General features: G+C 46.9%; 1 protein-coding gene across 1 annotated transcript in view; it reads left to right on the top strand.

Annotated features, from left to right (window-relative positions):
* LOC139226534 (sphingosine-1-phosphate transporter SPNS2-like) overlaps positions 1–13,252 on the top strand; it is a 133,176-nt gene that overhangs the window by 102,640 nt on the left and 17,284 nt on the right. Inside the window, exon 11 of the mRNA XM_070857367.1 lies at positions 1,886–2,049. Coding sequence (XP_070713468.1) covers positions 1,886–2,049 — 164 coding nt within the window. The remainder of the gene's footprint in view (positions 1–1,885; positions 2,050–13,252) is intronic.

Genomic DNA, 13,252 nt, shown 5'->3' with positions numbered 1-13,252 from the left:
CCCCCCGGGGAGGCACAGAGCATCTGCCCATCGAGACAGGGGAAGGTAAGGAAAGCCATTTCCAGAGGTGCTCCCATACGCCTCTCAGTGGCCGGTTCAGCTACGCACTGCTGGAAGCTTGGGAGCAGGCCAGCTGCTTGCTGCCTCGGCCACTGTTGTTGCAAGTGACTGCAGGAGGTTGGATGGTGGAAGCAAGATCATGCCATGTTTCCCTCGATGGCTGGGCCTTGAGGATGGAATAGCTGAAGAACGCGGATAGCCTCCAGGAACCTCCTTGCAGGAGATTAGTGAGCAGCATTGGAATTGGTAGAGGCCTATGATCAGGACACCGGCCCTTCTACCTCCTAGCTTGGGAGTTTGATGCATGATTTGAGGAACATCAAGAGAGAGCAAATGATTTCGTGAGGGCGAGCGTGTCTCGCCATATTTACAACAATCTTTCTGAACAATTGTCAGGGGTGTGGCCTATATATATGGCTCCACATTCCTTGTTGGTGATTACTTGATTGTATCTTGCAATGCCGTCATTGGTGGAACAAGTGACCTAGGTGAAGAATAAGTCTTCACTGGCAAACTCTATTACAGTCATTCCATAAACCGCTGTTGGGAAATAAATTGCTCCGTACTCCTCGCGGTGATGATATTAGAGAAGCCAAGCCATCCGCACCCTCGAATTAAAATGGCTTGTTGGGCGCCTGTGGTAGACTGGAAGGGAGGGAAGTGTTGAAAGGAACTTTAAACACCGCTGTGCGTCACCTCTAGCTTAATGAATAGTGTCGCCACGCAGTCTACACCGTACGGGGAGACCTCAGATTGTCTGAATCATCCAACTGTCCCCTCTCAACAGCAGCAGCCACAGCGTGCATTTATATAGCGCCTTTAAAGAAAGACTTGCATTTATATAGTGCCTTTCACGACCACCGGATGTCTCCAAGTGTTTTACAGCCAATGAAGTACCTTTGGAGTGTAGTCACTGTTGTAATGTGTGAAACGCGGCAGCCAGTTTGCGTACGCAAGCTCCCACAAACAGCAATGTGATAATGACCAGAAAATCTGATTTTTTTTTTGTTATGTTGATTGAGGGATAAATATTGGCCAGGACACCGGGGATAACTCCCCTGCTCTTTTTTGAAATAGTGCCATGGGATCTTTTACGTCCATTTGAGAGGGCAGATGGCACCTTGGTTTCACGTTTCATCTGAAAGACAGCACTTCCGACAGTGCTGCACTCCCTCAGTACTGCTCTGGAGTATCAGTCTAAATTTTTGTGCTCAAGTCCCTGGAGTGGGACTTGAACCCAGAACTTTCTGACTCCGAGACCAAAGTGCTGCCCACTGACCCACAGCTGACACTATATGTAGTAAAACCGCCCCAAAAGCGCTTCACAGGAGCGTTATCCAACAAATTTAACACGTAGCCACGTAAGGAGATATTCAGACAAAGAAAGTGGCAAAGAAGTAGATTTTAAGGAGCATCTTAAAGGAGTTAGAGAGGCAGAGAGGTTTAGGGAGAGAATTCCAGAGCTTGGAGCCTGGGCAGTTGAAGGCGGGTTGAGGGAAATTGGGGATGCTGCAGAGGGCAGAGTTGGAGCAGCATTGAGTTTTGGTACGGCGATATCCCACCGGATGTTCCAATGTCCCACAGTGGGAGCAGGCCTGTATTTGTGCTTCATCGCGGCCTTGTGTTCCATCGTCATAATCGCTTAACCTCTTGTCGTTTTCTTGATTTATCCCGTCTCTCCTTTGCAACCTTGTGGCCTTTCACGTTGCAAATTCATCTTTTTAAAGAAATACTTTATTTCACCAGCAAGTCGCTATTCAATAGTTTTGTTTGAACACGTTTGGAAAATAACTATGTGGTAAGCTTCCTCTCTCATCTTTCCTAGATCTCGGATGTGATTCGGCAGAGTAAGCCCGATTTGGACCTGTGGGAGTTCCTCAGTCTGGGTTACGCTCTCATGCTCTGCCCGTTTATCATCGTTCTAGGAGGAACCTTCTTCCTGGCTACAGCCCATTACATCGTGCAGGACCGGAACCGAGCGCACCAACAGTGAGTGTGAAAGACCCACTCGCAGCCTGCAGCCTGACAGAAACACAAACAATTTTCCTCAACCAGCTTTGAACCCCACCTGCCTCTAACCTTCCGCCGCTTGGCGTTTCCCCTTCCTTTGCTCCTCTCCCTCTCTTCCCCTAGTGCTGGCATGTGGTCCCATGGGCTGTTCTTTCATGCTTTGCCCAACCAGTCGCTCTTGAAATGCGAGGCGAGATGGTGAGCGTCCGGAGGTTATTTGACTGTAGAGGACATCACAGCCAAGCCTGACTCTGCTCTCACCCAATATCCCACACTGAGCAGGTCATTTTCATCTTGGACCATTTTTGGTCAGCCGCCTGTTATACATAGAAACATAGAAACATAGAAAATAGGTGCAGGAGTAGGTCATTCGGCCCTTCTAGCCTGCACCGCCATTCAATGAGTTCATGGCTGAACATGCAACTTCAGTACCCCATTCCTGCTTTCTCACGATACCCCTTGATTCCCCTAGTAGTAAGGACTTCATCTAACTCCTTTTTGAATATATTTAGTGAATTGGCCTCAACAACTTTCTGTGGTAGAGAATTCCACAGGTTCACCACTCTCTGGGTGAAGAAATTCCTCCTCATCTCGGTCCTAAATGGCTTCCCCCTTATCCTTAGACTGTGTCCCCTGGTTCTGGACTTCCCCAACATTGGTCCCCTGCAGTCAGAATCAGGGGAAGTCATAACGGGGAACAAAGAAATGGCAGACCAATTGAACAAGTACTTTGGTTCAGTATTCACTAAGGAGGACACAAACAACCTTCCGGATATAAAAGTGGTCAGAGGGTCTATTAAGGAGGAGGAACTGAGGGAAATCTTTATTAGTCGGGAAATTATGTTGGGGAAATTGATGGGATTGAAGGCCGATAAATCCCCAGGGCCTGATGGACTGCATCCCAGAGTACTTAAGGAGGTGGCCTTGGAAATAGCGGATGCATTGACAGTCATTTTCCAACATTCCATTGACTCTGGATCAGTTCCTATCGAGTGGAGGGTAGCCAATGTAACCCAACTTTTTAAAAAAGGAGGGAGAGAGGAAGCAGGGAATTATAGACCGGTCAGCCTGACCTCAGTAGTGGGTAAAATGATGGAATCAATTATTAAGGATGTCATAGCAGCGCATTTGGAAAATGGTGACATGATAGGTCCAAGTCAGCATGGATTTGTGAAAGGGAGATCATGCTTGACAAATCTTCTGGAATTTTTTGAGGATGTTTCCAATAAAGTGGACAAAGGAGTACCAGTTGATGTGGTATATTTGGACTTTCAGAAGGCTTTCGACAAGGTCCCACACAGGAGATTAATGTGCAAAGTTAAAGCACATGGGATTGGGGGTAGTGTGCTGACGTGGATTGAGAACTGGTTGTCAGACAGGAAGCAAAGAGTAGGAGTAAATGGGTACTTTTCGGAATGGCAGGCAGTGACTAGTGGGGTACCGCAGGGTTCTGTGCTGGGGCCCCAGCTGTTTACATTGTACATTAATGATTTAGACGAGGGGATTAAATGTAGTATCTCCAAATTTGCGGATGACACTAAGTTGGGTGGCAGTGTGAGCTGCGAGGAGGATGCTATGAGGCTACAGAGTGACTTGGATAGGTTAGGTGAGTGGGCAAATGCGTGGCAGATGAAGTATAATGTGGATAAATGTGAGGTTATCCACTTTGGTGGTAAAAACAGAGAGACAGACTATTATCTGAATGGTGACAGATTAGGAAAAGGGAAGGTGCAACGAGACCTGGGTGTCATGGTACATCAGTCATTGAAGGTTGGCATGCAGGTACAGCAGGCGGTTAAGAAAGCAAATGGCATGTTGGCCTTCATAGCGAGGGGATTTGAGTACAGGGGCAGGGAGGTGTTGCTACAGTTGTACAGGGCCTTGGTGAGGCCACACCTGGAGTATTGTGTACAGTTTTGGTCTCCTAACTTGAGGAAGGACATTCTTGCTATTGAGGGAGTGCAGCGAAGATTCACCAGACTGATTCCCGGGATGGTGGGACTGACCTATCAAGAAAGACTGGATCAACTGGGCTTGTATTCACTGGAGTTCAGAAGAGTGAGAGGGGACCTCATAGAAACGTTTAAAATTCTGACGGGTTTGGACAGGTTGGATGCAGGAAGAATGTTCCCAATGTTGAGGAAGTCCAGAACCAGGGGTCACAGTCTAAGGATAAGGGGTAAGCCATTTAGGACCGAGATAAGGAGAAACTTCTTCACCCAGAGAGTGGTGAACCTGTGGAATTCTCTACCACAGGAAGTAGTTGAGGCCAATTCACTAAATATATTTAAAAGGGAGTTAGATGAAGTCCTTACTACTCGGGGGATCAAGGGGTATGGCGTGAAAGCAGGAAGTGGGTACTGAAGTTTCATGTTCAGCCATGAACTCATTGAATGGCGGTGCAGGCTAGAAGGGCTGAATGGCCTGCTCCTGCACCTATTTTCTATGTTTCTATGTTTCTATTGGGAACATTCTTCCTGCATCTAACCTGTCTAACCTCGTCAGAATTTTAAACGTTTCTATGAGGTCCCCTCTCACTCTTCTGAACTCCAGTGAATACAAGCCCAGTTGATCCAGTCTTTCTTGATAGGTCAGTCCCGCCATCCCGGGAATCAGTCTGGTGAACCTTCGCTGCACTCCCTCAATAGCAAGAATGTCCTTCCTCAGGTTAGGAGACCAAAACTGTACACAATACTCCAGGTGTGGCCTCACCAATGCCCTGTACAACTGTAGCAACACCTCCCTGCCCCTGTACTCAAATCCCCTCGCTATGAAGGCCAACATGCCATTTGCTTTCTTAACCGCCTGCTGTACCTGCATGCCAACCTTCAATGACTGATGTACCATGACACCCAGGTCTCTTTGCACCTCCCCTTTTCCTAATCTGTCACCATTCAGATAATAGTCTGTCTCTCTGTTTTTACCACCAAAGTGGATAACCTCACATTTATCCACATTATACTTATACATTGGAAGGCAATGGGAGTTAAAATCAGGAGAGGTGTGGCTTAATCTATATCGTTCATTTTACACACTTGCCCAAAGTCAAAATGACCTCCTGATACTTTCCAGCAGGGAGGATTCATTTTCTCCTTTGCAGATCCAATTTTTCCGATGCGTCTGTTGCCTTGACTGAGCTCGACGAACGTGGCACGGACCAGTGGTTTAGCCTGGACCTCCCTGGGGACTGGGGCTCATCTCCACACCTGGGAATCTCAGCTCGGAGGTTTGTGGCTCTGTAAGCTCTTTCAGGTTGAAAATAACAATTCGGTTCGAGACTGAGGCTGTGCAGTATATCGCAGGTCTTGTTCTGTCAGTAAGACATTGAGCTGCAATCCTGTCTGCCTACCTTTTGATTCAGGTGGACGTTAAAAGATCCCACGGCACTATTCGAAGAAGAGCAGGGGAGTTCACCTGGTGTCCTGGCTGACATTCCAACCCTCAACCACCAAAAAACAGCATTCATCTCATTGCTGTGTGCTGGATCCTGCTATGCACAAAATAGCCGCTGTATTTAACAACAGTTACTGTAATTGCAACGGGAAGAGTTTGGGCCGGTCTGAGAGCGATCGCTGTAGAAAGGCACATCGGGGAGCGGGCAGTCTGGTTATAAAAGTCGACAGCAAAAAAGTCTTTGGCGACAATAACATTTCCCGCATGATCTTTGATCGATTGTATTCATGGGAGGAGATGCTTAACTTTTTAAAGGGGGGATTCCAGCAGTCCCGGGGAGAACGCATCACAGGAAATCGCACTCGCTCAGGGAGCGCTGAACTACAGAGTCATCCCCTAATAATGTAAAAACATGTGAGTCGAGACTGGAGAATAATAACTGCTCAATATTGAGCTGAAATAGTGAGGCAATCCTGGCACTTAATAAATCATTGGTCACTTAGAATACTGAGCACAGTTCTGGTTGTCGTAGGGTGTTTCAGATATTGAAAGGATACAGATAAAAGCCCCCAGAGTGATTGAGGGGAGGGAGGGATTGAATTGTGAGGAGCCATTATGTAAATTAAGCATGTTCTCACTGGAACAGAGAAGGTTGAGAGGTGATTGCTGTTTATAGGATTCCAAAGGTTTCACCTTGTCCAGAACAGTAGAACCAGAGGACAGGACCTGTGCTTGAAGGAGGGTAAATTTCAAACTAATCAGTGGAAACTATATTCCAGTGAGCAAGTGGTCAATCTATGGGACAGGCTCCTGAGGGAGAAAGTGGAAGCAGTTAGTGTTGATTCATTCAAAGACACATTATAGACAGATAGATTTCTTTCAAAAAATAACTGAGTAATTTGAGAAAGACTTGAATTTATATAGCACCTTTCACAATCTCCCAAAGTGCTCTTCTGCAACAAATGAAGCACTTTTTGGAGTGTAGTCACTTTTGATATGTAGGAAATGCAGCAGCCAATTTGCGCACAGCAAGCTCCCACAAACAGCAATGTGATAACGACCAAATAATCTGTTTTTTAGTGATGCTGATTGAGGGATAAATATTGGCCAGGATAACTCTCCTGTTCTTCGAAATAGTGCCATGGGATCTTTTATATCCACCTGAGAGCAGACAGGGCCTCGGTTTAACATCTCCTCTGAAAGACAACACCTCCGACAGTTCAGCACTCCCTCAGTACTGCACTGGAGTGTCAGCCTAGAGTTTTGTGCCTAAGTGTTTAGAGTGGGACTTGAGCCCAGCACCTTCTGATTCAGGAGTTGAGAGTGCTGCCAGTTGAGCCATGGCTGAGTGTAGTGAGCTTGGTAGGAACAGATAACTTTGGAGCTGTGGTTCCCAAAGCTCTCCACCACTGGGCTTTTCCTCACCTTATGTCTGGGTCTGTTGTAGAATAATTCATAGAGATTGATTGCTGTGATTAGTCAACAACTCCATTATTGGTGATTCAGATGACTACCAGGATGGTAGAAGGTGAACTAAACAGACCTTTTTTGTCTAGCAATTACTAAAAAAATGACTTGGATTTATATAGTGCCTTTCACAACCACTGGACGTCTCAAAACGCTTTACAGCCAATGAAGTACTTTTGGAGTGTAGTCATTGTTGTAATGTGGGAAACACGTCAGCCAATTTGCGCACAGCAAGTTCTCACAAACAGCAATATGATAATAATCAGATAATCTGTTTTTGTTATGTTGATTGAGGGATAAATATTGGCCCCAGGACACCGGGGATAACTCCCTTGCTCTTCTTCGAAATAGTGCCATGGGATCTTTTACGTCCAGCTGAGAGAGCAGATGGGGCCTCAGTTTAACGTCTCATCCGAAAGACGGCACCTCTGACAGCGCAGCACTGGAGTGTCAACCTAGATTTATGTGCTCAAGTACCTGGAGTGGGATTTGACCCCACAACCTTCTGACTCAGAGGTGGAGTGTGCTACCCACTATGTTCCTATGTTGAAGGCACTATCACTGTCGAGCTTCCAGACAGTGCGAAAACATTTAAAATCAAAGCTTTTGCAGCATCTCAACAGAGCAATACTTTAAAAACCATGGGCAATTTTCATTCCCACCCCTAAGCCCAGGAAGATAGCAGTGGTTGTTGGTATTTCAGGTGTGCCGTGTGGCAAAAAGTGGGCCGACCCTTCGATTGACAACGTATTTGTGATGTATTCCATTGATGATGAGTAGGAGTTACACAAGTGTTCAGTATTGTGTCGTCAACACACAGCAAGTTTTGTGGTTGGTAATAAGTACTGCCCTTGTTTCACTGAAACAACCAACCCACAATGTATGATTCACTTAATCGTCAAAAGAGCCCAGCATTCTAAAAACACTTGTTTTATTTCTAAGTTGCCAGTCAACCACAGAAAGCTGCTGTACCTCAAATATTATGTAAATGCACCAACACCTCAAATCTAAAATTTTCATCCTCATGGTTAAATCTCTCCATGATCTTGGCCCTCAATATCTCAGGGATCTCCTCCAACCGCCCCTCCCCCCCAACTATCCTCCCAAACTCTCCATTCCTCTGACTCTCGCCTTTCGTACACCTCCCTCCCCCCTTCCTTCGCCCCATCATTGGCGCCCATGCCTTCAGCCGCCTTGGCCCCACATTCTGAATTTCCCTCCCTACCTCTCTGCCTACTTCTCCTCCTTAAAGCTCGACTCTTTGACCAAATTTGGTCACCCACCCTAATACCTCTTTTACCCCGGTGTTCCATTTTGTCTGTGAGAAGCGCTGTGGGAAATCTTGCTACGTTAAAGGCGTTCCATCAGTAGTTATTGCTGAATGTTGTACTGTCCTGTAACCTGGTGCTGACAACCTCCTCCTGACCATCACTCCACTGATGTGTAATGTTTAGCATTTCCTACACCTCCTGAAGTTGCTGACCCTTACTGGTGCCATGGTTGGTGACAATCCACTGTTACGGCTCGTGAACTTGCAACCACCACCTGACAGCCTAGATGGTGAAGATCAGCAGGCTACTCTACCGGGAGGGGAATCACACTTTGACCTCACTCTGCCCTAACCTGATATACCTCTGTGCGTGTTACAGCAGGGGTCAAGCGATTGTGGGGTGAGAATTCGGGCTGATAAGACCATAAGAAATAGGAGCAGGAGTAGTCTATAAGGCCCCTCGAGCCTGCTCCACCATTCAATAAGATCAATGGTGATCTTCGACCTCAACTCCACTTTCCTGCCTGATCCCCATAATCCCTTGTTTCCTCTGGAGTCCAAAAATCTATCGATCTCAGTCTTGAATATACGACTGAGCATCCACAGCACTTTGGGGCAGAGAATTCCAAAGATTCACAACTCCGAGTGAAGAAATTCCTCCTCATCTTGGTCTTAAATGGCCAACCCCTTATCTTGAGACTATGCCCTCTAGTTCTAGACACTCCATCTAGGGGAAACAACCTCTCAGCATCTACTCTGTCAATTCCTCTCAGAATCCTATAACTTTCAATGAGATCACCTCTCATTCTTCTAAACACCGGAGAGTATAGGCCATAAATGTTTTTCCTCCCTCTGCCTGAGGCGTCCCGAGGACACTTGGAGCCTTCCAAATGTGGATCTTAGTTGAAATATACACAAGGCAGTGACTGAAGCTGGGACCTCTAGTCTACAGGACTAAGTACCAAGTCACACCATGCGTTACGCTAATGAGCAACTGAGCCAGCTCCACACGATCCCTTTTCTGAATCTTTGAACTATATCAAACTGGTTCCACCACTTGTGCTGCCCCTGATACTTGCCCAAAGCAACAGAATAGAAAGAGCTTAATAAACTCATACCAATCCCCTCTGTGGTTCAAAACAAACAGGCCTACACCTCTATAAAAGTAACAGAGAACGGAATCTGTCATCAGCACATTCAATGGTCCGACGGTGACAGCGGGGAAGCGTTATCCACCTCAAGGATTAAAAAAAATTATTAGAGCCCGCAAAAGGCAGCAATGTATTTCCCAAAGGTTAAAGGTCAAAGTTTAGAAGTGCCTGACAGTGAGGTCAGCGGTAACTCCGTCTCGACACCACGCTGATGTCTGGAAACCGCTCTCTCGCAGCTTAGGGTTTCATCACAACTTGCTCACCCTGTGACTCACTGCTCCCTGTCAGCTGCCCTGAATAGGTGCCTGTTTCTCCATCCTTATCCTCCCCTGCAGATGCGGACTGAGCTTGGTACCCTGATTAGGGTTCTGGTTTCAGTACCCTGCCCAAGTGGCCGGACAGTGTGGAGGTGGGGCGGCCAGGCTATCCGACCATGGGGGTGTCGCAGCTGACAACCTCACATGTAGTTCCCAGGAGGACACATTGGGCAATGACATAGCGAATGAACCCTCTAATTACCGTCTCCTCAAGGGCAAGCGAGTGTTTTGAAATAACAGCTTGATTCTCTACCTTGCCTTTGTGAGCACACGGTGAGAGTCAATGGAAAATAAATGGGACGGGGTGTAAATTGGACCCTGATTTGCTCTCACTCGTTTATCGCCCACTGATAAAAGTTAAAATTACCCCCTACAAACTCAGGGACCACACATGAACATTTAAATCCATGTTCTTATTCAGGGACTTGAGCACATAAATCTAGGCTGACACTCCCAGTGCAGTGCTAAGGGGGTGCTGCACTGTGGAGATGCCGCCTTTCGGATGAGACGTGAAACTGAAGCCCCGTCTGCTCTCTCAGGTGGAGATAAAAGATCCCATGGCACTATTTCGAAGAAGAGCGGGGGAGTTATCCCCGGTGTCCTGGTCAATATTTATCCCTCAATCAACATAACAAAAAAACAGATTGTCTGGTCATTATAATTTTGCTGTCCATGGAAGCTTGCTGTGTGCAAAATGGTTGCCACATTTCCTACATTACAATGGTGACTACGCTTCAGAAAAAGTACTTAATTGACAATAAAGCGCTTTGGGACGTCTGGAAGTCATGAAAGGTGCTATATACATAGAAATACATCGAAGTTACATCAGGGAAACAGGCCATTTGTGTGGTGTTTGTGTCTGTCGGTGTTTACCCTCCACACAAGCAAATAAGTTCCAGTTTTTTTTCTGAATTTGTATCTATCTCAAGTTGTCAATATTTAGATCTAGAGTTATGAGTTTAGAATGTATCCACAAATGTAGTACCTGTAACAGCATTTCAAATAGTCCTTTGTAATCTTTCACAGCATCGATAGGGAAGATTTAGCTGGGCTCAGAGGTACGGATTGCCCAGGAATTGGAGGCTGTACATGGCCCCAAGGCAGAAGCTAATTGCAGCCTCCATACCACAGACCAAGAACCAAACCCATGACCTTTCCATCAGCATGGCCTAGTTCTACATTGTGCATCACTAACTGTGGCTGGGAGCACCTTCCTCGGGGTGGATACATCGCACGCACTTTGTGTGTTTGATACAACCCCGATCTGGGCACCATCAGTCCCTGGACTGCAATCAGCAGAGGTATCCCGCGTTACATCAGCTCAAACACCAGCCCGCAGGCTCAGTGCACCCACCGTACGAGAAAGTGACATTATTTTAAAGGCATAAAGCGGGTTTGTGTTTTGAGTGGTGCTGTCTGGCAGTGAGCTGCGGGCTATAATTGAATCTGAGCAGTTCAGGTGACATTCACAAATCATTCCCACAGTCTGTCAGCTGAATACCTCCGCTTCATGACAGCCTTCAGACTCACTCAGTGTCTACTGCTCCCGCTCCCTATGTATAGGGCCCTGGTGAGACTGCACCTGGAATATTGTGTACAGTTTTGGTCTCCTTACCCAAGGACGATGTACTTGCCATTGAGAGGATGCAACGAAGGTTCACCAGACTAATATCTGGGATGGGGGAATTGTCCTATGAGTAGACTAGGCCTATATTCTCTAGAATTTAGAAGAATGAGAGGTGATCTCATTGAAACATACAAAATTCTTACAGGGTTTGACAGGGTAGATTCAGGGAAGATGTTTCCTCTGGCTAAGGAATCTGGAACCAGGGGTCACAGTCTCAAACTAAGGGGTCGGCCAATTAGGACTGAGATGAGGAAAAACTTCTTCACTCGGAGGGTGGTGAATCTTTGGAATTCTCTACTCCAGGGGGCTGTGGAGGCTCAGTCTTCGACTATATTCAAGACCGAGATCGATAGATTTTTGGATATTAAGGGAATTAAGGGATATGGGGATAGTGCAGGAAAGTGGAGTTGAGGTATTAGATCAGCCATGATCTTATTGAATGGCGGAGCAGGCTTGAGGGGCTGAATGGCCTACTCCTGCTCCTAATTCTTATGTTCTATGTGAGTGCGTATGTGGGTGCGTGTATATGTGTGGGTATGCATACGTCAACGTTCCCTCTGGGCTGTGCAGCCCGGGACTGGATTTTCCAATGTGAAATTCCACAGATGCACTAAACTGTGACTGGGCCGCACACCCGCAAAAAGTTAGGGGGAAACATTGGTGTGTACATGTGTATTTATAAAAATTAGTTCATGGCATGTAGGTGTCGCTGGCAAGGCCAGCATTTATTGCCCATCTCTAATTGCCCTTGAGAAGGTGGTGGTGAGCCACCGCCTTGAACCGCTGCAGTCCGTGTGGTGAAGGTACTCCCACGGTGCTGTTAGGGAGGGAGTTCCAGGATTTTGTCCCAAGGACGATGAAGGAATGGTGATATATTTCCAAGTCTGGATGGTGTGAGTGGATGTATGCATATGTGTGCACATGTGGGTGTATGCATGTGTGTGTGTATGTATGTGTGTGTGTGTGCGTGTGCTGTTGGGGGTGGAATATATTTACTACACTGGTAATTTTGACTAATAGAAGTGCATGGGACTTACTGGGGTGTTGAATCCCACGGCGAGTCTCCCTCTCGGCTGCGGTAAGTTTGTCTAAACTCCATTTACAGGTGTAAGTAGGGTTCACACCAAACTCCGGCTGTAGTCACGGCGATGGAGCGGCGAGGTCACGGGGAAATTGACCTGCACTATGTTCCCCGTGCGAGTAGCGCTAGGTGGAGTCCCTGTTACTGGGCACAGAACAGTCTGCTGCCTATTCCCAATGCCCGCACTGTCTGTATGTTAGAATGGCATAACAGAGTGTGAGGCCAGAGCGCACTGTTAGCAGTGGCATAGTGTTTGTGAGGGCACTGTGGAGTGTGATACACAACAGGGCTTCCATCCCTGGTCTGTGCTGAGCTCTCTGATCGCAGTCGAGGTGCCTCAGCTGGATTCTGTACCCTGAGCTAGAGAGAGGAAACGAATCAGCCGTGGCTCGTACTCCTGATTGTTGCGGAGTGGCTCCTGTGGAATGTGGTTGGGCGAAGCCTTGCATAAGCGAACAGCCTGCAGTAATTTACTCTCCAAGCTCAGTCATGAACATTGGCGACTTGAGTGACATACTGGAGGACTGTCTGCATCTATGGAACTGTATAGTCTTTATCAGGACAACCGAGCATGCTTTACAGCCAATGAAGTACTTTTCGAAGTGTAGTCACTGTTGTAATGTAAGAATTGCAGCAGCCAATTTGTACACATGAAAAGTTCCCACAAAACAGCAATGAGATAATGACCACTAAAACAGTTTTTAGTGATGTTGGGTGAAAGATCAATATTGGCCAGGACTGCGGGACGAACTTCCCAGTTCTTTCTTCCAAGTAGTGCCATGGGATCTTTCTTGTCCACCCGAGCGCAGTCGGGACCTCAGTTTAATGTCTCATCCAAAAGACGACACCTGGGAAAGTGCAGCACTTCCTTAGTAT

Source organism: Pristiophorus japonicus, chromosome 16, assembly GCF_044704955.1.
Source record: "Pristiophorus japonicus isolate sPriJap1 chromosome 16, sPriJap1.hap1, whole genome shotgun sequence".
Classification (NCBI taxonomy): Eukaryota; Metazoa; Chordata; class Chondrichthyes; family Pristiophoridae; genus Pristiophorus; species Pristiophorus japonicus.
The sequence above is the reverse complement of the archived record's forward strand: the minus strand, read 5'-3'. Positions and strand labels throughout refer to the sequence as shown.